Source organism: Podarcis melisellensis (genome assembly GCF_964234715.1).
Source record: "Podarcis melisellensis genome assembly, chromosome: 5".
In the NCBI taxonomy this organism is placed as follows: Eukaryota; Metazoa; Chordata; class Lepidosauria; order Squamata; family Lacertidae; genus Podarcis; species Podarcis melisellensis.
In genome coordinates this window covers 53,107,971-53,133,973 of record NC_138537.1, presented here as the reverse complement: position 1 = coordinate 53,133,973, position 26,003 = coordinate 53,107,971, and the positions used below count along the sequence as shown (strand labels likewise).

The 26,003-nt window shown below is 41.0% G+C and overlaps 1 protein-coding gene across 1 annotated transcript; it reads left to right on the top strand.

The window, feature by feature from the left end:
• The first annotated feature begins 26 nt into the window (after positions 1-26).
• On the top strand, positions 27-25,637 carry MCMBP (minichromosome maintenance complex binding protein). The gene is made up of 16 exons (XM_081912700.1): positions 27-236; positions 3,492-3,577; positions 5,760-5,900; positions 6,945-6,986; positions 8,689-8,790; positions 9,656-9,785; positions 10,306-10,457; positions 12,320-12,420; positions 13,261-13,436; positions 16,195-16,318; positions 17,667-17,784; positions 18,366-18,531; positions 22,071-22,204; positions 22,877-23,041; positions 23,764-23,852; positions 25,257-25,637. The coding sequence occupies exons 1-16, from the start codon at positions 179-181 to the stop codon at positions 25,381-25,383; spliced, it is 1,911 nt and encodes a 636-aa protein (XP_081768826.1). The 5' UTR covers positions 27-178; the 3' UTR covers positions 25,384-25,637.
• The last annotated feature ends 366 nt before the right edge of the window (positions 25,638-26,003 follow it).

The window sequence follows — 26,003 nt, the reverse complement described above, 5'->3', positions numbered from 1 at the left end:
AGTGAGGCGGAGAGAAGGAGAGTCAGCTCGGCCTCGGGCGCGCCGCTATCGACGACGACGACAACGCCTCTTCGCGAAGCACCAGCCCGCCGAAGCGCGCCATTGCCCGCCGTCGGAGGGATACTGAGCGACCGTCGGTGAAAACCCGCGTGTGCCTCCCGGTTCGAGAGCCGACGACATGCCGTGTGTGGCGGACTGGCTGAACTGCCCCCTCAGTATCGTGCAAGGCATCTTCGGTAAGCGAAGGGGGAACCGGACTGGGAGGGCGGCGAGGCAAACGAGCAACGCCGAGAAGGCTTCGGGAAAGAGAAGCGAGGGAGGAGGACGAGGAGCCGGGGCTGAGGCAAGCCAGCTGGGCCGGGATCAACCCGGAAGAAGGGGTCGGCTGCGCATGGAGGGAGCCGGAGGGGCGGCAGGGCAAAGTGGGCCTAGCTGGGCAGAGCTGGAAGGCGTTAGTGGGGAGCTCGGCCTTGCCCAGCGAGAGGGCAGCGGACGCCTGGCTCCCCCTCTTCGGCGGGATCGCATGGCTGTTGTGGTTGTGAAGCGCCCTGAAAGCAGACCAGGAACGGGGATAAGAGTGCCTCTGAGCATGTGTAGTATGCCTTTTCGCGTGCTAAAGAATCGGGAGGTTCCAAGGAGCCCCCGAGGGTAATCGCCAGATCAGAGCCCTCTTGTCAGAATAAAGTGAGGACGTGGTAGTAGGCTGGTGCATGTCAAAGCCCAGTTAGGCGGGTAAATACCACGCCGTCTGGCTTCTACATGTTTTGTTCCTTACCAGTATCAGTTGCTGGGGTATTTAACTAGGGTGTCTGTGTCTCCCAGGATGTGTGGGTTTAAACCAAGCCAATTGAAATAAATGACCATTGATTTAAACAACCAAAAGAGAGCCACTAAAATCAAGTAGCTTATTGATTGGTATGAATAACGACAGGCTGCTATAGTAACAATTAACTTGCAAACATATGTTTTAAGGAAATGAATGCCTAATATCTTCTGCAGTACAGAATTTATATTGTTGCACACCACCACGATCTCCGAGCAGTGTGAGATTCAAGGGGTTCCAAGCTTTTCCAGGTCATGTTCCTTCAGAATGAAGTATAGCAGAGACTCTGCTGTCTTTAGGGTATATGGTTTATTTACACGTGTATATGACCCAAGTCTATGATGGAGAGGTTCGTGGCATTAACACACCCTAAGACGGTCTTGCTTCTCTCATAGCCCCATCCTTGGATTCCTGCAGAAATCACACACAGCTCTGTCTCCCAGCTGCCTAGCCTCCAGTCTGCCAGGTTCTAGCTTCTAGCTCACATAATAACTTCTGGTCTTTGTAACTACCAGCGAGTTGAAAGTTGGGTCACAAAGCCACTTCCTTTGTAACCTTAGAAGGGGGCTCAAGTATACAGCCTGCCTACCCCCCCCCCCCCCCAGCTCATAACAATATATAGATTGTGAGCAGGTAGTAAAATTGAATGGTTTCTGCTTGGCTTTCTCTGCGTACATGCATAGGCACCAAGCAAGATTAGTTACATAGCGACTAAATTGGCTGTCCTACCCACCCCGCCCTTCACACCAGGCGAGAAAGCAGGCTAGATTGGTTGGGGAATCCATCCCCCCAGCCTTGCTGGATTCCACTACTGTAGATATTTCTGTTCAGTCCACTAAAAGTGCAGGCAAGCAGGAGTACCAAAATGGAGTGTTCCAGAAGAGGGGCTAAGCTAGCCCAGGGTCTTCTGAATTGTGAGCCACCCCTGTCATCACTTGAGGGTGATTTACCTCCTCCCCCCCCCCCCCGTCTTGCTGGCTTTCTTATCTGACCAGCATGAGTGACAGATGCACTGGTGCCTCCATCACACATCACTGCTACCCAACTAGGGTTTGGGTTGTCTTTCTATTGTCTAGAATTTTTCAGAGGCTACAGCTACTTAGTTAATTGGCAAGAACAGTTTGTTCTTCATGACATGGAAAGTATATATCAATCCTATTTGACGGTGATGTGGGATATTTGGGAAATTTTGGGAGACTTTTCTGATGCTATAGAGTAGGGGTGGATAACTTCTTGCCCATGGGTCAATCTTGGGCCTCCATGGAATCCAATTTGGCCCCATGGCCATTTTCCCCAAAACACATCAACCCACCCATCATGGAGGGCAGGAGAACAGGGTCCAACCCTGCATTGGCTGCATGTCCTGTTGCTAGAAGCAAACAGGATCATGCAGCCAAGGCAGCAGGATTTAATCCCCACTCATCAGCTGAAAAGAAACTGAGATATGAAAGCTAGGCACTAAATGGCACCTTAAACCTGGTTATGGGCGCAACAATGGAATGTCTAGGTGCACTTTTTTTTAACAAGAAAGCTGAAAATAAATGAACAGCAGCTAAAATATTATGTTTGTTTTTCACATGGTCTAGTCCTTCCCCTGCCCACCCCCCTAATATTCTTAAGAGGGTCTCTTCTCCAATCTTCAGAAAGTAGCTGGAAGTGGGGAGGCAGAAAAAGGTCATCCTTTCCTTCCACTCTGCAGTTTTAATCTGAAATCTTAGGCACAGTATTGTGCAAAGCGCTCAGAAACTGTTCACGCTAATGAAATTCCCTGTCGCAAAATGCACCTTCAACAATGGGAGTTTTGAACACTGTTCATTGATTCAGATCTGCTGGTGTCTTTCTCCTCTTCCACCGTCTCTCTACCACTTGTTTGCTTAAAGGAGAAGCATGGAGCTGCTTCAAAGTGTGATATTTCAAAAAGGCTCAAACAGGAGCGTGGGAGCTGCCTTAAAGCTCTTTGCAAACAGCAAAATGGTTTTGAAGCTGCTGTAAGTTCCTAAGTGCCGGATAGCCAACAGGCTGCCCAGTACTTGGAAACCTCACACAAGAAATACGATGTGACCACCCGTCATTTATGTGATATTGTGATTCCCTAATATTTTATTTGCAATTGGCATCCATTCAATGTTAACAGTGAACTTGTGAAATTGATTATTTTTCTCCTGAAAAAGAAAACACTGGAAAAATTTCTGTTTCTGAAAATTTTTCACCCCACATTTGGTTGACAGACTAAATCAAGGATTCAGAACCTGTGAACTCCCCATGTGTTGCTGGAACACAACTCCCATCATCCCTGAAGACTGGCCATACTGCCTAGAGTGGATGGGAATCACTAAGTTGATGGGAGTTGGAGTTCAGCTGCATCTGGAAGGCCACACATTCCCTATCTCTAGTCTAAATATTCAGCTTGCTTAATTTAATGCAGTAGCATTTTTCTTGTTCACGAACTCCAGCAATTGGTATTCAGAGGCATGCTGTCTCCAATACTAATAAATGTTTGCCTTACTACTTGAATCAAGCTTTTTATTTTTTCCAATAACTAATGCTATCTGACAATATTCTTGCAAAAATTGTATTTGCAGTTAAGTCAGGATTCTATTTTATTGCCCGAATACATTGGATTGTTGAATGTTCTAAAATAGTTCAATTTCATTTGGTTTTTTCCTAGCTCAAAATAGTCTGAATCCTGAATGGGAGAGAAAAGTAACGGAATACTTCAGAGAGAAGCTGAAAGAAAATAATGCTACTAACTGGGTAAAAATGGGCTTACTTATTTACATATCTAGGTCCTACCCTTTTGCTTTGGTGGCAGTACACTTGTGTTTTACACAATATCTTCCTGTAACATTGCTTTAAATAAATTTGCGAACTGAACTGAGAAAAAACTACTAAATGGATTGTAAGGCTCCAAGCAGATGGGCAGAGCAGTCCTAACCAAGCAGATACAAAGGCGTATCTCTGTATGTTAAATTGCATTCTAACTGCTCCTGCTTGATGGGGTGCAGGGGAAATGCAAACCTTCATTTTCTGTCCTTTCATTGACTCTTCTTCGGGGAATTTAGTTACACCTGCATTTTAGCTGATGTAAATTACACCAAGCTCTGTGAGTAAAACCAATGAATTAAGGGAGTTGTGATGCAGCATAAGATTCTTTATCCCTCTCCCTGTACACATTTCCCATTCTTGACATGCCCCCTTTTTGCCCTTTACACCAGCCGATTTAATTTACGCCACCAGGGCTTTCCTTCAGCCGGCGTAAACAGATACACTGGGGTAATTTATTTACATCAGCTTAAGGGCATCTCATTCTGGGAGTGGGACGACATACCACATCCTAACTTCTCCCACTTGGCATATCTGATGTTTAGGATTTCACTATAAGTGCAATAGGAACTGAAAATCTTTATTAGAGAAGAGCAAAGTTAACAGACTATAACTTCATTGAAAAGACAATAAGTTGAATGCACCTCTAATTATATTCCTCACACATAACTGGGACTTGCAGGTATTGTTAACCTCATGATAAGACACAAAAATATAAAAAATAAGTAGCTGGTGGAGGCTGGTCAGAGTTTTTGTTAATTCTACTATAGAGATTTTGAACAGGAATAGTCAGGATGCAGAATTGCCTACTCTGCCTGTTTAATTTCAGTGCATTGGTAGCAGTGTTTCTTAGCCTCTAGGACAGGCATCCCCAAACTCGGCCCTCCAGCTGTTTTGGGACTACAGTTCCCATCATCCTTGACCACTGGTCCTTTTAGCTAGGGATGATGGGAGTTGTAGTCCCAAAACAGCTGGAGAGCTGAGTTTGGGGATGCCTGCTGTAGGATAAGTCTTCGCAGTGGCATACTGTAGAAGAGGGGGCCACAAACCCTTTTGAACTAATGGGCAAATTTTGGATTTTGAGAGAGCATTGTGGGTGCCAGTCACAACATGGCTGCCTGGGAGACAGACATGTCATAACACAAAATTAGAGTGAATATAATCATAGCGAAGCTTTTCCCACAAATGTATTTCCATACTAGGAAAAGCTTACCCTGTCAAACTTCTGCCTTATAGCTGTTAAAGGCACAACCTTGCTTTTCCCCTGTGCCAACTTTAACTAACACCTAGGCTGCCAACCTGTACCCACCTACCTGCGAGTTTAGGGTAAAAACATGTTGTAGGTAGAATTAGACATGAACACAAAGGGGAAGTCACATGAGCATACCAGATTAGAATAATAAGCATTCCAGAAAGAGCACTATTTCTGATGACAAGTTGTTTGAATGACACTCGGTTTTGGCTTAGTTGAGATTAAATATTTGAACATCAGTATTCTCTGGTAATTTCATCCCCATCCCCAAAGTACAAAAGAGTAAACTGAAGTGTGATTATAGCTCAGCAGCTTGATAGCCTGAGAGACTGGATAATTGGCAATTAAGCCTTGTAATGAAGGGCATACAGTGAATTCAGAAAACGAAGGTTTGAATGGTGACAGTACCGTGCTGTATTAATACAGTTTTACTGCTTATCATTGTTATTCAAAATGATATGGATCTGTTCATGGCTCTTAGCACCTGCATTTATCAAAAAGAAAAGTAGATGTTAGCAGAAGTGGTTTAACCAAAGAGCCACAGCATTTCCCAGGTCAAAATCTAGCAGTAAAAGACTTCTAAAAAGCTGGACCTATCTTAGAAAACACATCTGTATTATCTATTATACCGGTTATCTATTAGACACAGTATTAAAAATATTGTGAACTTGACAACATTTTTTTCCCCACTGGCTGATGTAAACAAACAATAAGGCTGCTGCTAGATTAAAAAAAATATAATGTATATTCTTTCCTCATGATTCCTAATTACTATATAAATTAAGGTTTCATTAGAGAGTAAAATTCTGTATATGTCATGTGAAAGTAGTAGTAATTCAATATTATTATTTTCTTCTACAGGTGCCTTCATTGAATGATGTCCCTCTACATTATCTGAAGCCAAACAGTTTAGTGAAATTTCGCTGTATGGTTCAAGATATGTTTGATCCTGAATTTTATATGAATGTTTATGAAACAATTGACATACATACTAAATCATGTGTAAGTGGTTCTTCTTTATTATGGTCCTTATTGCTTTCTCACATGCACAGATACGTGCTCTCTCTCTCTTTGTGTGCTTGCCTTACTAATCAGCCATGATTTATGGTGGCTATCATCCAACTCCTCTCTCACATCTTCTGCTTATTGTTCCATGTCACATGGGGCTTTTGCAGAAGTTCAGCAGAGGGTGAAAGGGGGGGGGGAACCCAGCCACTTCCCTTTCCACAAGTCCTCCTGACACACACAGGGTATCAGCAACCAATCCATGCTTTTAAAAATCCATCAACAGTTTATCAATGAAGAGCACCCCATGCTTGAGTAATCTGAAATAAGGAGAATGTGCAGGGATGGTGAGTAATCAGTCTTCCTCCTTAGGAAAGAGGATTCTTTATTCTTTTTTAACTGTGGACAGGTGCACCATTATCATGCTCCAAACCCTGGCATTTCTTGTGCTGGGCATATGCAGTGATTTACTCAAGGACTGAGACCTACAGATATTCCCACCAAGACTGAGAAGACCCTACTTAGATGGACGACTTCCAGGTCTCAGTCTCCTTAAAGAAACAGGCATGTCTGCGGCATAAAAGTACTATTTTGGACTTGCTCTCAGCTGAACTGCTTTGCATATTAATTACCACGGCAGAAGGTTCAGCAGTGCCTCTTGGGAAGCAAGGCCACCACATCAATTATTGGTATAACTGAAGGGGTGTGCCTTTTTTAATATGAAATTTACATAATCGTATTTTGTATATTAGCCTCCCAATAGATCCTGAACATCTGTGTCAGGCATAGCCACAAGCCATCATGATTTAGCTCTTCATCTGTAGGAGTATTTTGTAGCTGCTTTCAGAAGGGGGCTATAGGCCAGAATTTTTCCCATAGTCAATTCTTTGTCAGATTTATTTTGATCTTTACTTTGAAATATGTAGTGCAATGCTGATACTTAAAGCATAACCACAATTGAAGAGATTTCTGTTATGCATAGAATGAATGTGAACTGATGTAGGATACAACAGTGATCTCACATTGTCCTCTTTTTAATAGGTTTTGCATTTTGGAAAATACAGAGATGTAGCAGAATGTGGGGTGAGTGATAATATGGCAAATATAGCTCCCTGTCTCTCCCCCCCCCCCGCCCATTTTCGGTTTTGGGTTTGAATAATCCCCAGAATCCATAGGGGAGATGGTTTGGTTGGGCAAGCTGTAACGCTTGCACTGACAGAACGATTAGAAGAGTGACACTGAATTCCTTCCTTTGAATAAAAATCTAGCAGTTTGGGGGTTTTAAGTGTAGGTTTTAAAGGGATAAACCTGAACCTTGCGAGTGATGTTTCTTATTTCTGTGCAATAAGTCGTCCCATATATATGTGCTTCTCTTGCACCTCTCTCTAAAGAAAAAAATAGTACTTCAAAGAAGTTTATTTCAACAAGGATATGCATGCAGGGATATTTTTCTGTATTGGCAAAATGTTGATTCCAGCACCACAACTAAGAATGTATTTAGTGGTGTACTTGATAATGCCTCTGTCCTGTATTACACAACCAAGACAGTGACGTGGAAATAGAACAGACTATCAAACTGTAGAAGGTTTTGATGATCTGATCCTTTTGGTGCATCTAGTACTGAATTATTTCCATTTTAAAAAAATATAGAAAGTCTCATTTATGCCTACATTCTAGGAGAGTAGCCACATTGGTCTGCTGCTGTAAAAACAAGTCTTGTGACATGAGCTTTCACAAACAAGACAAGACCTTCATCAGATGCATGAAGTAGGCTTTTGATTATGAAAGCTCATGCTGCAATGATGCTGTTGCTACAGAATGTTTATTTTTCTTATTAAGATAGTTATCTGAAATTTCGCGGTACTTTGAAGCTTTGAGATTTAGTTATAAACACATAGGATCCGTAATAAAATATCACAGTGTAAAGTCTCATTTTCAGGCTTCCAAAAAACTAGCCATGCCCTTCTTCAAGATCCTCATTTTCACTCTGTCATTTCTCAAACCCAGTCAGCATTTTATGGCTAGTGAGCTTGTTTAGTCTTCCATGGCTCATTTTAGGTCAAACCCCCCTCTCACTATTAGATTCCCCCCTAAATATTTTGATTGGTACTCCTGCAAACTTTGGGATTCCTCCACATCTGCTGATATATCCTTCTTGCACATGGATGTTGCTGTTTTGGCTACATAAAGATTTGGCATCCAGAGAATGAGGCTTTTATTAAAGTATATTGATTGATTCAACATTTTAATTTAATTTGAGCTTTGATTCTTAGATTATACTGGGGGTTTTGTCTGAGTGATGCAAACACTGATGAGTCATTATGGCATATAATATCAAATTGTTAAATAAGCCCATTTTATTTATTTATTTTTGTGACTGTTAGTATCATAGTTCTGCAATATTAACTATCAGAACCTGTGATTATGATGAAGCAGTTATTCCAGTTTCTAAGAATAAAACCTCCATGATTTTTGTTCCATAATAGGAAAACTATTTGCAGGTGTTTTGTTCTTGCATTCAAAATGGTTTAAAGCATCAGCTGCATCATGAAAATGGTTGTTGCAAGAACAGAGTATATTGTATCTTAGTGTGAAAAGGAGTACCACTATATGAATCTGCAACCCTTTTTGAAACAAAAAAATACTTTGGTACTCTCAATATTCTGGTAGATTAACTTCTGTTACAACTGACCTAGTAGGATAGAATTTTTGAAGTGAAAGTGGCCAAATATTATTGGATATCTCGTATTCTAATGTTGTGTAATGTCACTTGATTCTTTTCTAGCCTCACCAAGAAATAGATCTAAACCCTAAACAAATAGTAACGGGAGACAGACAGACTTTATACTGTGTTCCAGTGCCTGGAGAGTCAGCATGGGTGAAAGAAATATCCTTTGCAGTTCTTTGACTGTTCTGTATGCTGATATATAGAAAAATATATATGCAATGTGGGGTGGAGAGAAAAAATTGTAGAGTTGGAATAGACCACAAGAGTCATCTAGTCCAAACTCTGCAATGCAGGAATCTTTTGCTCAACATAACCCACAACCCTGAGATTAAGAGCCTTATGATCTACCGACTGAGCTATCTGATTAAAGTGCCTTGAAATTTGAAGAAAAGGTGCTGTCCTACAAAGAAAGTTGAAGTGTTTGGGATTTTTTAATTATTACATAAAAATGTAGGTTTTTCCAGGCATATCTACACAAGCAGATGAGTAGCTTTGTACATTTTTAAAATTTTAGAATACTATTAAATTGAAGTCTTCGTTAAAATATGACTCCCTCTGGTGGTTAATCCAAAAATAACAAATTATCAAATCTAGTATACATTGTAGATTAACTTTTTGAGGGAGAAAGGCAAGCTTGAATACAGCTTTAAGACCAGTAAAATACTCAGCTAGTGGGTATCTACTAATTAGCTGTGGTTACTAATGTTGGGTAATTACTAATTAGCTGTGGTTACTCCTGTAACTGAGGCTGAATTATGTCACTTCAGTGGAGTCTGTTAGATTAGATAGAAAATGTTCCTAAGGAGTTTCATATACAAGTAGATGCAAATTATTTTCATAATTCTCTATAGCCTAAGGCTACATGTGGAATATGTTCTATTGTTGTATACATCCCATGAGAGGATGGTGCCTTGTTTCCCTGTCTTCTTTTGTTTTAAATCATTCCATACAATTGAAATACCAGATCAAATTATGCTGGGTAGAAACCATCAATAAATGCTATTGTCCTTAACTTGAGATTTAAGCCTATACCAGTGCAAGCCAAGCTCGAGTTTGCCCTTCAACATCCTATACACCAAGTCGTCACAAGAGGAGTTATGAGGAAGATGAAGATATGGAGTTGCATCCATCTAAACAGAGAGAGCAACATCTGGGTATCAGCTAATTAGACATTGATGGTTTTATTTTAAGTTCCTCTTACACCCAAAACACACTAAAGTCGTATGGCTGAATAGCTGTTTTATTGAAGCACATATTTTTTTGGTACTCTGATCCACTTATTGGGCTGCATCTATGATTCTCTCTCCACTAGATCAAGTGCTCTTGCACTAATGGACTGATGAGTTTTAAATGTTGCATAGCAGAGGAATCCATCGCAGCAGCTGTGCTAGTGGAAACTTGTGCAACTGATTGTGCAATCTGTTGTGCAACAAAGTTACCAGCATCTTGCTTATGCATTCTCTTGCACAACAATATTCTACTGGTGCAAAATATTTCACCAGCAAAGCAAGTACTGTATACTTCTAGTTTTGCACTACATTGGATGCACCCCATTACAACATTTACTTTTTTTACCCTAAACCTCTGGCCTTGTAAAGCTTCTTTGAAAAACTGGAAGTTTTAATTTCAACTTTGATTGGACTTTGATTAGAAACTGCTTCTTCTAACTTGCAGGAAGTGTGCCTGATATCCATGGGAGTGGAGAGCCAAAGCGATTAGAAACAGAAGCATCTGCAAGACATCAGACGATCTCCTTAAATTGCTCACCTCCGCTAGATCTAAACTTTCCACTTCCAGGAGAGAAAGGCCCTGCATGTCTTGTGAAGGTAATAAGCCTATCAAGCAGTATTAAGCATTACCTCATTTACATTTTAAATCCATGGATGAAATATGGAGGCTAAGTTCAACCTCCACTGATGAAAATAATAGTCTTCTGAATGCCCATTACTGGGGAGTCATAAGAGTGAGCATGTGGATGCAGTCAGGTGCTGTTTGCAGGCTTCTCATAGACATCTGGGTTGGTTATTGTGAGAACAGGATACTGGGCTAGAGAGCCTCTAGCCTGATACAGCAGGGCTCTTCTGTTCTTAAGAAAACCAAAAGAATGTAATCCTTAAAATAAATCCTGCCATTAAATGCACTGTTGACCTAGGGTATATTATTATAATTCAGAACACAGAAGTATGTGTAGCTGCAGTTGTACTCACATAAGCAGACACTTGAGATGTCATGTTCCTTTAATCCTATTTATTCAGTTGAAGTTATGAAGTTATATGTGCATTCTTTAAAAAAAACCCACGATCATATATTTTATGTGAGTTGACATAGGTGAAACAGCAGGATACCCGTATCTCACCCAATAAATGGCAATATGTAAATCTCCAAAGTAGGTCTCCAAAAACTGGAATGTAAGCTACGAAGTAGACCAACAGTTGGTGTCTGTGCTGGGGGTTGTGCATGTTGATTAGTAATGTGTTGTGTGTTATGCAGCTCTGGCCATTACTGCTGCATATTTCTGAAATGATTAATATATTCTCTATAAACTCATGGAAATGGGTAAAATGCAGCTAGTTATTACAGATGTCTGCAAGCAAGAAGTGGCAGATACAATGAAATGTGCAAGAAACCTTCTGCTTGCTCTCTTAAGTCTCTACGGTTATGTTGAAATCTACTTTATGAGAAACACACTGGCTGTATTTGGATGAAACAAAATTTAAAAAATCCTTCCAGTAGCACCTTAGAGACCAACTAATTTGTTATTGGTATGAGCTTTTGTGTGCATTCACACTTCTTCAGATACCATTTGTATTTGGATGGTTTATTGTTACAGGAATGAGCTGCAGCAAGCCTCAGGTTTATGCATTCCCTTCCCTCTCTTCTTATCCACTGTGGTCACAAAGAAAAGATATAAAGCTGTTGCTTCTTTTTGAGTAACTGTAGTTTACTCAAAGTCCTAAAGTCCTAAACCGCAATTAATCTTAATTATGGTTTGTTGAAACAAACCAGTTTCATAATCCAGAGTTCAAAATCTGCTTTTCCCCCCAGTACAATATAGTTAAGATTAACCACATTTTGTCTGCGTTCAGACACTGTGACAAGCTGCAGTTAATCCAAAACAGAAGCAAACACTTCCAGAGTCCTCCTTGCAGCCATACCAAAAGAAAGAAGGGAAAGTGCAAGAGTATGAGACTTGTTGTGAGGAATGAGGCAGAAATTCAGTTCACACTGCAAATGTGAACCTAACTAATTCACAGAACCCAAAACAATACGTGAGCTGAAATGCAGCTATCTCGCTTCTCTGAATTTTGCTGTGTAGTTCTCAACCCAAATTATGTACAGTATGCATAAATGTGTATAAAACATGCATATATTAGTGAAAATAACATAAGTAATATACACATTAGAAGAAAAGGTTTACAGAAATGTGTGTATTAGGAGAAATGAGCACTAAAATGTTGAAGTTTGGGGAGACCGTTTTAAAAAGAAATTCACAAACTGATGCAGAAAAGTGAAGAACTGAACTTGATATTGGAGGAATGAGCATCTGGAAGAAACCGAAATTGAAGGATTCATCCATTCCTACTTGCTGTTGCTCATTCCTGCAAAGATAAGTCCTGGCTTAATATTCAGCTCTATGCATTATGTTACTATAATCTGTCTCTTCTCTTAAAAATACTCTTTGTGACAGATATATGAAAACGGGGATAGTTTCAAAGTGAATGATGTTCTTGAGGTGTATGGGATTTTATCTGTCGATCCAGTCCTGAACATGGTGAACAACGAAGATAGGTAACATTTTAATGTTAATAGGATCCACATTTACAGTTATTAATGATAATAATGTTGAAGGCACACAGATTTGAGCTACAAACAATATTTAAGTATTTTATTTGTAACTTATCAGTATAATAAGCACCACTGTATAAATAAGCAGAAGTATGATCCAGTTTTTCAACAGCAAGCTGAGCTCAGCTTTTACTATGGTGCTGACAGCATAGTTGCACATGCCCTGCTGTCTCCTTAAACACACAGCGCTATGAGGGTGACAGGCAATGTCAGAAGGAAGACCTCTTCATTCGTTAATCAAGCTCAGCTATGTTGTTGACAGTGTAGCAAGCAGGAAGCCCCCACCCCCCAGACCAATCTATGGGTCCTTCAGTCTGGCGTTGATGTTGTGGAAAGTAACAAGGCATACACACACTTCTTGACCTAGTGGGCTGCCACATCCATGCCAGTCACCACACTGGTACCACTCCAGACCCCACTTAGGATTGCTCTGTTAGAATCCTGGAGGTGTTCTGTGTATGCAACATTGGGAAGGGTTTCTAGCCATGTTGCCTTTTTCCTTTCGGCCTCAAGTACCATAGCAAAGAGGCCTATTATGTGTAATACCTTCCCCTGTAGAGCTTATAGCTTCATCCCACAGAAGTACACGGTGGCAGGTTTTGATTCTAAGTGGGGTTAAAACCTTGTAGTAGCTGTCCTTCCCAGTAGGACTTGCCCCTCCCAATTTTCATGGTGTACATTTTTTAGTCCCGCTCTATCTGTTTTATATGTCATTGTATTCATTGATGGCACCTGTATAACTGCACGGAATGTGTCTTAAGCTTGGCTGTTTTTATTTACTAGGGAGAATTCATCCTCTCCAGTGGAGTCTATGGAATGTATGGACACAGTGGAAGAACAGAGGGTTCATAGTCCCCCAGCCTCATTAGTTCCCAGAATCCATGTGATTTTAGCACAGAAACTTCAACACATAAATCCATTATTGCCTGCCTGCCTTAATGAAGAGGAAAGCAAGAGCTGTAAGTAGTTAAGCTATTAAAAGAAAGATTACCTCATTACTGATGAATGTCTGCACTGGACTTTATTGTTTCCACTTCCTCATTCACAAAGAAATAAGCTTGTTCCCAGAGTCCTACGTATTCAGATCACAAAGGTATTCTACTAAACATCTTTTAAGCCTTTGATTTCAAGGTTTTTCTAGATTTTCCACAAATACATTGGCATTGTCGGGGGGTTTTTTATTTGAAAAATGTGACTTGAAATAAGCTTATTCCTGGAAAAAGGCCCCCCATGCCAGTCCTAATTAACCATTGCTCACCCCCTGTAGCAAAAGTTAAGGCTCTGGTGTACATTTTGTACTTTTAGCTAGTGAACAAATGCATATGAAATATGCAAACATGGGATTATAGTGTGTATGTTACAAAGATCCATACTCCAAATAGTTAAAGAAGGTTGCTATCAACACTGATCTCTTTGGTTTTTAACTGAGCTTGATTTTGCTTCGTGACACTTGTATTTTTTTTAATAGTTTCTCTTCCTTACGCAAGTTGTTTATATTTTGGCTACAAGTTTTACTATGAGATCCTTGGTGGAGATGGAGCTATTGAATCCTTTTGTAAACATAGCTGGTAGTTATGAATCCTACAGCATATTTAAGTCCCTTGGCTCAAAAACCATTCAGTTTCCTTTAATGAGGGGTTCACTGTGAACAGGATTCACGAATCCAAATCAGCTGTTTTTCAGCAAAGGAATAGAAGCTGAGGAAACAGCTCTTAATTACAATATTGAGTAAAAGTCTTTCCCCGCCCACCCCCTACAACAGCTGTTGCCCTGCTAGATGCTTCTCTGAGGCAGAAGCCAGCCTCCTAAAAATCAAAGCTCATATTAATGATTATGTACCGTATTTCCCAGCTTTGTTTAAGGAAAATTGGGTGGGGTTTTTTATACATTGAATTTTCTCACTTAAGCACAAGTGTTAATTAAAAGTGTGGGTTATGCCAGCTATTATGTGGGCACTGAATTTCGCTAGAGAAATGTTTGCATAAAAGGGGAAGAAAATTAATAAATAAATTGCTTTATTAGCTTCAGTTCTGTCCAAATTCAAGTTACCATTCATTCCTATGTTTGAAAGTAGACAGTGATGAGTAAAGATAAAATATTACAATATAATCAGTACTACTTTCTTAATTGTTATTTATTTACAGAGCAATCCAAACAGTGTGGGAGAGGGAGAACTGAAGGGAAACACCTTTTTGGGTGCCCTGCAGGACAAAGGGGAGCATAAAGCAGTGGGGGGTTTTCGGGGGGGGCGTCTGTTACCACCTGCTTTTTCTTTTTCTTCGGGACTTGCATATGTTTACTCATTTGGGGGGCATAATGTCAGGAGACTGGGACTTTTTCGGATCTAATACCTTTCCCTGCTCTCCCATGGCATACCCCTTTTCCTTTACTGAATTCTGTAAGGTGCAGGCTACAGAGGGAGGCCTGCCCACTCAGAGGTTGATTTGAAACATTATTTGGCCCCTGGCGCACTCTCCCAAGGACTGCAAGATTAGAAAACGTTTATATGCCACCTTTCAATTTTATATTCTCTGTAGTTTACAAATTAAGATTAAAAAGGAGACATTATTAAAATAACCCTCCATATTATCCATGTACAACATGCTGTTTAATGTCTACATCTGCATGTTCCACTGAGCCATAGTTGAGTGCTGTATGAATTGGCTACATTGCATCTTAGGCTCCCATCCTTTCTGGCATGCAGCTTCTGCTTTTACATAACCACAGCTGCTGTTTCATTTACACTGTGGTTAATATTAACCATGGTTGATTTTCAAACAAGCCAGTTTCAAACCATAATTACTGACAGTGGCCTGCTGAACAAACCATAGTTAAGGCTAAGCACATTTCTAGATCCTGATGAATCTGCAAGCTGCACCTTAAATCAAGAGCAGACGCTTGCAAACAGCTCCTCCCAGCTGTGTGTGCAAAAGATAAGGGGAAGCATGCAGCCCAGTGCCTGTATATTGTGCTAAACTATGCTTTAGCGTTACATGAAAATGTGACCGACAAGTGGCCTCCCCAAACATTTAGTGATGCTGCTGCATGTACGCCAATGTGTTCATTAGTCCTGTCCTGCAGAGGGCACCCACAGACCAGAAGCTAAGCAGTAGACCTCTCAAATTCAAACCCAGACTGGCTCATGGAGGCCAATCTCTAGCACAGTATCTTCCTTCAGGGTTAGAGTCACCTACTTCTCTTCATGCAAGATCCAAATCCAACCATGCTCTTCTTGCCTCTTGGTGGTAGTATTCTGAGGTTCTATGCTCTTTGTAATGACAGACACCTCCCTGTGTTTTTGTGTAATCTATATTCTTTAAACATGCACACATATAGTGTTCTGGCTTGTGTAATTATGTACTGCTTTTGCAGACCAGATTTTGTATAGTATTGGTTAGTGTCGTATGAAAGTATATAATAAGAAAGACATTACGTTAAACCAATAATAATAATAATAATAATAATAATAATAATAATAATAATGGTAAGGGCCTATGTTGAGAAACTTTGCCCCAACCGTCAGGCAAAGTAGCATAGTGTGAAACTTAGGTGGGCAAAGTTTTACAGCAAGATACAAAATTTGCTCTTTTGCTGGATATAGAGTTGTATGTTGTCCAGTCTTTTCCCCAGTTGATACTCATTCATATAAAAAGAACTGTATTTTATATGACTGTTAGGCAATGGTATTTCTGTCTACTCCCTACTGTTCTCTGTTAGTTGTTTCTAGTTTTATGTCTGAACTGTCACCAGTCAGAGCAGAGCTTCTTGGCTTCCTCACTCATGCCTTCTTGGGAGACAGCCTGGCTGCTGAGTACCTTATATTGCATCTCATTTCCACAGTGTAAGTAACCTGGTCAGCTATTTAGAACATTTCATTTTCCCCACACAACCCTTTTTAAATTTAGGATTTAGCATGCGGCTCAGCAGATTCTTAAGTGTCAGGGGCTCAAAGAGATAAAATAACATCTATGAACTAATAACCAGAGCAGATGTTTTAATGTATTAAACCCAAATACACAGAAATAGCCTTGGGTATATCATTGCCCAAGAAATTGAAGATTTCTGGGAAGCAAGAACTCTGGGAAGCTTTCAAACAATGGGGGCAGCGCATGTGTGTGATAAACCATGGTTCATTATGTGCACCAACTTCAGGGTCATGTTCTCCTTCCTCCACCAGTACAGATCTCTGTTTCAATAAACCACAGCTCAGTGTTGGCTCTGAATCCTAAACTGTGGTTAGTCCTACCTATAGGTAATTCAAACAGACTAGCTTCATAAGCTTTGGCTTGATGGTAGTTTCAACTAACCATATTTAACACTAGCCACAGTTTGACCAAGTCTGAGCAAAATACTTAACTGCCAACTTACTACTCCTGACTCCACCAGAGGAGGGTGGGAAAGCAGTTGAGCCCAAGGCTCACAGCAGCTAATTCTTGTAAGAGCGAGTGAGAATTTGCTCAAGGGTGGTACATTTTGGACAAAAATTCTCCAAATTTACTTCTGTTAAACTGTACCCTATTTTCATCATCTAAGGTTGGGCCTTCAGCTCGCCTCCAGATTGGGCTCCTATAGCATCAGGAAGTTACGGACCTGATTGTCTTATGTGTTCCATATGTTAGTTGCATCTCATTCTCATTCTTGGCAACTTGTGCATTTGAGTTTGGATGTTTTGTTTCTCACCTTCCAGTGTCTATTGGGAGAGGAGTAATTAACTAGACACATAAGCTGTCCTTGCTCCTCACCCAATAAACAATTATAACAAAACTATCCAGAAATATAACTCCTTCAGGGCTTCTCTCCTTCTTAAGAGGTCAGTGAAAAAGGGGAGGTTTGAGCCAATATTTGTAACTACCTCAGCCTTTCCTGATGATTGAAATAATTGTGGAGGAGAATTTGGAGGTTCTGAATAATTTACCACCTGAACCATTGATATCCTCAACTGTGCTCCCAATCATCATTTGCCCTCTACATATGAAGCTGAGGTCTTTTCTGGTATTCAGATGTATAAAACTGAAGCTCACTTTACAGGGTTTGGGGAGGGGAAACAATTTTTGAGCTTTCTATTAGCCTTCTAGACATCTGCTTTTTTTATTTAAAAAAACCCCCATGAATCATGAATTTGCCACTAACTTCTTGCAATCACTCTAGCAATTTCAAAATGTCTGCTTTCTCTTTTGTGTGTTGTCTAGCTATGCAAGAAGAGATGTTCTTCCTCTGGGAAAATTCACAGTCAACTTAAGCGGCTGTCCAAGAAATAATGTCTACACGGAGCACATATACAATATTATTCAGCAGCTAGTGCCTGCAGTAAGAATTCTATATATATAAATGCTTTGTGGAGCAACTGATTGTGCAATAGTTCACCTATATGAGTATGTTGATACAGTAGCCACCTAGAAGCTTCATTGCAGAACTGGAGGTGTTAGAAGTATACCTAAAAAGGCAGGTGCACACTTTCCTACAATATTTCTGTTCCAATAGCTGTGAAGACTGCTATTGGAACAGTACTTTCAGTTCCTTGGTCATAGTAGTAGCCAACACATAAATGGAGAAATGAAGTATCTATGAAGTATCTGTATGTGGAATTCTATGGTATATTTTTTGGAATAGAGTTTATTTTGCCTTACGCAACATCTTTAGTACTCAAGGGTACTATGATAATTTGGAGCTTTAAGGAAACTCAGTAGGACTTGCGTCTTTTAAAACTAATACACAAAAAACTTCCCCATTCAACTTGTGATGTCTGCATGGTTGCTGTTTGATCCTTCCTTTGGAATCTGGTGTGTGTGTATTGACCCGCTTGTTATATCTCTGTTGTTGTTTTAGTGTTGTTTTGTCTGTCAAACACTTCTTAGCAGAAAACTCATAACTTTTTTTTCCCTTGACAGTCCTATCGCCTGCCCATGACCAGAGAGAACATGAACTGCTTAAAGTTTAACCCCCACAAGGACTACACAGCTAACCGCTTAGTGAGTGGAGTACTACAGCTCGCAAGCAATACCTCCCTTGTGATAGATGAGACTCTGCTTGAGCAAGGACAGCTTGACACTAGAGGTTGGTATTTGGGTTTCATTCATCCATTCATTATCCCAGTGCAAAGCTCTCTTGCATTAACAGAAATATTAAGAAGAAACTAGATCACTGCATTTAGAAAGGATAATGTTGGCTGTTCAGGTTGCACTGTCATTATTTTACAGAGTTATCTCTCAGTTGACCCATTTTTGGCATCACATCTGTGTCAGTTTAATTGGACAGTGTGTCTAACTGGCTCCAGTCTGTAACTTTATTGCTTAGGGCAGAGTACCTGAACTTCACTACGGTAGCTTTATATATGTTTCTGCCGCCTACTTTTGTGTCTGATCATTTCTCTCTGTTTGGAAGCAGTGCTGACTTCATCTCCTTATACCGCTGGCATCCTTGTTTTATAACAGGGGTAGACTCCCAATTCCAAAAGCCTCAGGCAGGACCTTCTTGCTGGTTAACACAGTGATCTACTCCCAAAATGTATGTGTGTTTTCTCAAGCTGACAATCCCAATTCTTGAAATAATTGGACATTTTATCTAACATGTCAGTGAGATCAGGGTTTTCAACCACTGGTTGGCTTATATCATAACTTCCCTTCTGACAAACAGCAGAGTTCACATAACAGGGATTTCCACCTCCTTTGTAAAGATATGGCACAGGGGGCTGCAGACAGAGAATTTGATGGAAGTTGCCCTTTTTCATCAACAGAGTAGCAACCTAGGATCCAAGCCATTGTCTCTGTAATGTATAACAAATTATCATACGTGACAACCCATGTCATATGTAGCTAACCAATTTTTACAGGTTAGCATGATTAGAGCAGAGTACGTGCGCTTAAAGTACTGCAGAAAATTTGGATTAAAGTCCTTTCATATCCCATGCTTAGTATCAAGATGGAGGGTTTGATAAATAGGTGCCAGCTGGCAACTCAACTGGAAGGAGAGGTTTTTTGCTGATTTCTGCAGCATAAAAGGTGGCTCTGGGAGGAAAGGGAAAGTGACAGAAATTTCCTTTCCTCCAGCAGGAACTTCCACTGATTTTGAGTTACTTCTGCAATAAGCCCTCCCATTCACAGAAAGACAAATCTGGATCAGCACTGTTTTTTTTTATTTTGCTTGTTGTAAAGGGATTTTTGTACCACCACTGAGAGTTTCCAGGGCAGTTCACAAAAACTTGGCTCAGTGCTCCAACAAAATCTTAAGCCTTTTCATTTAAATCCATTACTTAAATCTGCTTAACACTTTAATTCATTGTTCCAGTTACTCCATGCCTTGTTTGTTCTGATCAACCTGACATGTGCGTGGAACAATTTGTTACCTTGTGTTTGATATGGCGGGTGGGAATTTGCTCCGTTTTCACTTAACTTAGTACACTTCACAGTGTACTTTTGTGAAGACTTAATAAGGAATTCCTTCCTTTTTGCCCGTTGGTGGAATGAATGTTCACTGCTCTGAAGGCAGCTGTTTCCAGCTTTGCTGAGTCATTGCTGCCTTTCCCAGCGTGGGAGCCTCCAGCTCGAGCCAGTTCTGAACATCCGGTTAGCTTCCTTACTCAGTATTACCAGTATTAGCCTCAGGCATCTATTGAAAAGCTCTGTATTAGGGGGAAACTAAAACTTAAATCTGTAATTCACTGTATCAGTAGATCATTCTTGGCAGAATAGAGCTTCTTGTGTCATTTAGTTATGTTTCTTGGCTTAAAACAGTGACGCCTCCTTATAATATCGTAACTCCTGTGTAGAACGCCCAGGCTATCTTAAACTTCTCTACTAGCAGGTTTTCTGCTTCTGTTGGATCATAAAATATTGCAATCATACTTTGTCTTAATGTTAGCTCCGCTTGAAAGAGCATGTAATGAGGGCCTAGTCTGCATTTGTTTGTACCTAGTGAAGAGGCTGCAAATGTGAAAAACAGGAGCCACCCACAGCCATGAGTTGCTATCACGATCCTTTCTTTCTCAAGGACATAATAAGTGAAGGAATGCTCAAGTAGTGCATTTCTGCTTTAAAAGCAGGTGTTGGTAGGTACAACGTGGTCAGTAGGATGGAATAGTAGTTGCCACCACCTAAGTGGTAGTGCCTCTTGTCTGCTACTGTATACAGTGGTACCTTGGTTTACAAACTTAATTTCTTCCAGAAGTCCATTCTTAAACCAAAGCATTCTTAAACGAGGCATGCTTTCCCTCCTTCCACCCTCCAGCTTCCGTTCCTCTTCCAAGGCAAAGTTCGCTAACCGGAACACCTACTTCCGGTTTTGCGGAGTTTGTTGCCCGAATAGTTCGTTAACAGGACTGTTCGTAGACCGAGGTACCACTGTATTAAAGTTTGGGTGCCCGATTATTCTTCCAAAGCAGCTACTCTATTCCCAGCTTAAGAATGGAAAGTGAAATACCAGTGGACAACAAAAGAGGCTTAAAGAGGTTCTTAAAGGCAAATCTTTAAAAATGTAGAATAAGTGCTGATAACTGGGAAACACTGGCCTTTGAGTGCTCCAATTGGAGAACAGCCTTTACCAGAGGTGTCATGGACTTTGAAGAAGCACAAACTCAGGGCAAAAAGGAGAAATGAGCTAAGAGCAAGGCACGTTTGGCAAACCCTCACCATGATCAACGTCCGCCTGGAAACCTATGTCCCCACTGTGGAAGGATGGGTGGATCCAGAATTGGCCTCCACAGTCACTTATGGACTCACTGTTAAGACCGTATTCATGGAAGACCATCTTACTTGGCTACGAATGATCGCCAAAGAAGAATTAAATTTCTTTCCCTGGTCAGGGAACAAACATGTCATCTATCTGGAGCTTCATATTTGGTCTCTTAGCTTCTTTTGAAATCATACTGATGCTATAGTAGTAATTGTTCCATGGGCCACAGGGATTGCTACAGCACTTTTCCAGCTGGACATGATGGGTGCCATAGCACCTGGTGAGATTTATACCCTAGCAAATGGACACTGCAGCACTTCAGGAGGCACAGGGGAAGAATGAATAAGCAAGAACGATGGGATTTCTGGAAACAAAAACTATTGCTTATAGATGGAAGTTCATGGAACCCTGAAACTCTCACTATTCCCCCCCCCCTTTCCAGCACCCTCCTTATTCAGATGAGTAGTGCCTGGTGCTGAAAAGCTGAAATTGCTCTCTTTTTTGTTCTACCACGTAGTTCAACAGATACTGTAGTACCTGGAATTCTTAACTGATATACCGAATAAATAGTAGAAGCTATAACAGCAGAAGATGTATACTTGTGCAAAATATAATTCTCCATTCTGTCTCCTTCCAAATATATACTCCAGGATCTACTCTAGGACTTGACCTAATATCCCTTTGAACTGGAAAGTGCCATGATACATACAATAATATTACATCATCTTGGAGTAGACTCTACATCCTGAAGTTTGTGTGTGTGTAATATAACATATATTCTTGTGATTTAAGTAGATAATTTATTCCCAGATAGTAATATACTGCACAAAATAACTGCCAACTGATCATTGAAAGACTGTGTTTTGTTTAAAACTTGAAAAATTTGCATCTACATTTCAGAGGATTTTTTTTTCCTGTTTCTGTAGGTGTTCACAATGTGACAGCACTAGGTCACCTGATAACTTGGCAGAAGGTGGATTATGACTTCAGTTACCACCAGATGGAATTCCCATGCAACATTAATGTCCTTATCACTTCAGAGGGCAGATCGCTCCTACCGGTATGGCAATACTTCACTTTGCCTCTGCATTTGAAAGCTTGTTAATGAAGAACAAGAGCATACTATCCTAGGCCTACTAATTTTGTGTGTTATCACTACTTGCCACTTTCAACTGCTGTTCGGTGAAATATGCTATATTTGCTATTAAGATCTCATTTACTTTGAAATGAAAGGGAAAGGTTGGGATGCTGTAGCGATAGGACAACATAGAGTTGGAAGATGATGGCCCACACATCATAGACATTATGTGTGGTGTTCCATTTGTAGATGGAGAGGTTAAACCAGATAGGCTAGTTATTGAGCCCCCATTCCTCAAGTTAGAGCTGTGTAACAAATACATCTATTTAGGGTTGCCTAAGTTTTGTTAATAGTCTAAACCATATTTGTGCTTTGTTAATAATAATAATTTCCCCCTTTTTTATCCCTCACTCTCCCACCCGCAAGCTCAACTCCCCTCTCTGATTTATTTGCACATATTATTCTCTGCATGTTATAAAATTGTAATTGGTTATATCGATTGATAATTTGTTCTGTTAAAATTGTTTAATAAATATATATTATTAATAATATTTTTTATCTCGCCCATCTGGCTCATATTACAGCCCACATCGCTTATAGTATGGAACTGATAACAGTGAAGGAGAAGTAATTTTGTGCAATGTCTTTCCACAGTCCGACTGCCAAGTCCACCTGCAGCCGCAGCTCATTCCCCCCAACATGGAAGAGTACATGAGCAGCCTTCTCACAGCAGTGCTGCCATCTGTCCTCAACAAGTTCCGCATTTATCTAAGCTTGCTGAGACTGCTGGATTACAGTATATCTGATGAAGTGACCAAGGTAGAGAAAGCACTTTCTGCTTTACCAGAATCTCTTGTCGAGCAGAGTATATAGTTTGGGACAGAGTCATTCCATCTAGGCTGCCACCTCCCTTATCCACAATACTCCTTGCCCTAACTATGAAAGGGAATCTACTATTGAGGATTTTGTCGGACCTCAGATATGACTGCTTCAGCCTGTTCCTTCCTGAAAAATGTCAAGAACTATCCTAGAATCAGTTAAGTTGCTATTATCAAGGGGAGAAAGTGCAGGAGGACATGATCCCTGTGAACGGAGTGTGTGTATTGGTAGTGGAGCAGCCAAATGTGGTCTCGTCTTCTCATGGGTGGGATAGAAGACTCTTCATTTTAGAATACTGTCTTCAAGGGATAACGGCACCATGTAGGGGCCCATTAGGAGCTGTTGTAACACTAGGATACCTGGGAGTAAAGCACTTTGCCATTATATAGGATTGGAACTATAGTCCCTCCTTCAATGGAAGATTTTGCCAATACTACACTGCATTCCTACCTTACAATAGCTAAAAGTAGCATAAAAAGGGGTAGATGTTTATTTTGTGTAGTGGGTAAATAATTCTTCCCACCTGGAATTCAACATGCCTCAAAAGCGCAGTGCTACAAGCAAGGTAATTTGCTATGTAGTTCCAACTCGTATTTAAAACATACTTCGAAAGTGCAATAATTTTATCACTACATTTAATCAAAACACAACTTCTCTTACAGGCAGTAGAAGATGATTTTGTGGAAATGCGTAAAAATGACCCTGAGAGTATCACAGCTGATGATCTTCATAGAACTCTGCTTGTGGCAAGGTGAGAGTACAAATGCAGAAGAGCAAACTGCAAGATGCCATAAATTTGCTGGAGACTTGCTTATCCCTTTAACTGCTTCAGTTCTCTTCTTGGCCCTTCTTCCCCACCATTGCTCATTTATCTTCCTCCATTTCCTTTTGGAGAGTCACTGTCAGGGAACTGCCATCGGAAAGAGAGATGGTGCAGAGGCTCCAGCAGACTCGGAGAGATTCTGCAGCGGAGGAGGGAACCAGCAGGGGGAGAGCAGAAGCTCCGGCAGAAGGGGAGTCGGAGGAGGGAGGGCTCTGGGATACTTCTAGTGAGAATAGTGCAGAGGTAACAAGACCCCCGTTGGCAACTCCCACCCTTCGCCGGAAGCTGTCACGCAGAGAGTCACGAAGGCGCATGTCCGTGAAACAACTTTTATGCTGGCGTAAATTTCGTAGACGCCCACTGTCAGATTCTACCAGCGACTAACGGAGTCACGCCTTGGGAGGCTCCGTTAGTGCCTCGGTTTGGTTGACCAGCCAAACACCAGAGGGATCAAGCTTTTACGCACAAGCAGCTCATTATCCCATCACAGTCACTAAATCTTTTTTATGGCAAGCTGCTGAAAAAAAGTCCTGGCTATGATAATTCTTGACCTGGATTGCCAAGAAATGTAACCTAGACTCGTAGGAGCCTACAAATAAACTATACTATATAATACACTTAAGTAGAACAAGTACATGACATATAGACCCAGATTCTGCAAAGGAGGATTATGGGGGTACCTAGAACATGAGTCAGAAAACTAAGGCTGGTGGGCCAGATCAGGCCTAATTGTCTTCTGGATCTGGCCCGCAGACGATCCGGGAATCGCTGTGGTGTGGTGCCAGTGTGGTGTAGTGGTTTAGAGTGGTAGTCTCCTAATCTGGGGAACCGGGTTCGCGTCTCCGCTCCTCCACATGCAGCTGCTGGGTGACCTTGGGCCAGTCACACTTCTTTGAAGTCTCTCAGCCCCACTCACCTCACAGAGTGTTTGTTGTGGGGGAGGAAGGGAAAGGAGAATGTTAGCCACTTTGAGACTCCTTAAAGGGAGTGAAAGGCGGGATATCAAATCCAAACTCTTCTTCTTCTTCTTCGATCTCTAGCGCACACATCCTTTCCCACTCCCTCACACGGTGGCGGCGCCTCCTCCTGACTTTTCCCCACCCTGCCTAGAGGAGGAAGGGGGCTAGGCTTTATTGGTGCCAGCAGCAGCAGTGCTTGAGCGGTCTGAGGGACAATGGACCAGCCCCCTGCTGAAAAAGTTTGCTGACCCCTGACCTAGAAGTGCAGTTTAGCTTGTTGCTTTCTTGCACAGTTAAGGGATATGGAGTGATCACAGATTACAGTTGCAAAGTTAAAACCCGTGTTTCTACAACGTATCTTTCTTGCCTGCAGGTTCCTTTCTCTGAGCGCTGGGCAGACAACGTTGTCAAGAGAGAGATGGCTCAGAGCAAAGCAATTGGAGGCACAACGTAAAGGGCGACTACAGCAGCAGAAGTGTGTAAATGGAAATGAACTCTAAAGCTACAGCTCCCATTTTGCTTTGATGACTGCAACTTTTGCGTAATCTGTGGAGCTAGTACAAAGGGTGCTAGCTTATGTTTATATTGGGTTTTGTAGATAATTTGTACCAGAATGTTATGGCTGTTTTCTCAAACTTGGACACAATTTATGGTGTTCAACAGATTTAACACCGATCATAAAATTTTGGAGCTTGTTTTGTAACTGAACTAGAAACAATGGAACAATTATTGTTTGATATTAAAAGTTTACTATAAAAAAATGTCTTTCTCTTTACTAAAGTGCAGTAATCGTTGCCTCACACTAACAGTTCAGTGAGTGTAAGCTTACTGCCTTATTTGGGTGGGAGTTTGAGGCTTGAATCATGGCCAAGAACTTTAGAAAAGCCTATGAAGTCTCCCAAGTTCTTTGAGAGCTTCATTCAGCCATTCCTCAGAGGACTTAACTGAGAATTCTCTCAGTTAAGCCAGTGGCAAGGCTCTGGTATAGCCCCAGAGTCATCTCTCCTTCATAGCATTCCTGATGAGACAAACCTGACAAACCAAGGCAACTCCTTGGTACAATTTTGATTTTGTGCCTCTGCTTTTCAACATACCATCATACCTGGGTGTAGAACCCAAG

Coding starts and splice junctions, on each gene's coding strand:
- MCMBP (XM_081912700.1), top strand. CDS start 179: ATGCCGTGTGTGGCGGACTGGCTGAACTGCCCCCTCAGTATCGTGCAA. Junction 17,785..18,365: donor TTCAGCAGCTAGTGCCTGCA/GTAAGAATTCTA, acceptor TTCCCTTGACAG/TCCTATCGCCTGCCCATGAC. Junction 18,532..22,070: donor AGGACAGCTTGACACTAGAG/GTTGGTATTTGG, acceptor CTGTTTCTGTAG/GTGTTCACAATGTGACAGCA.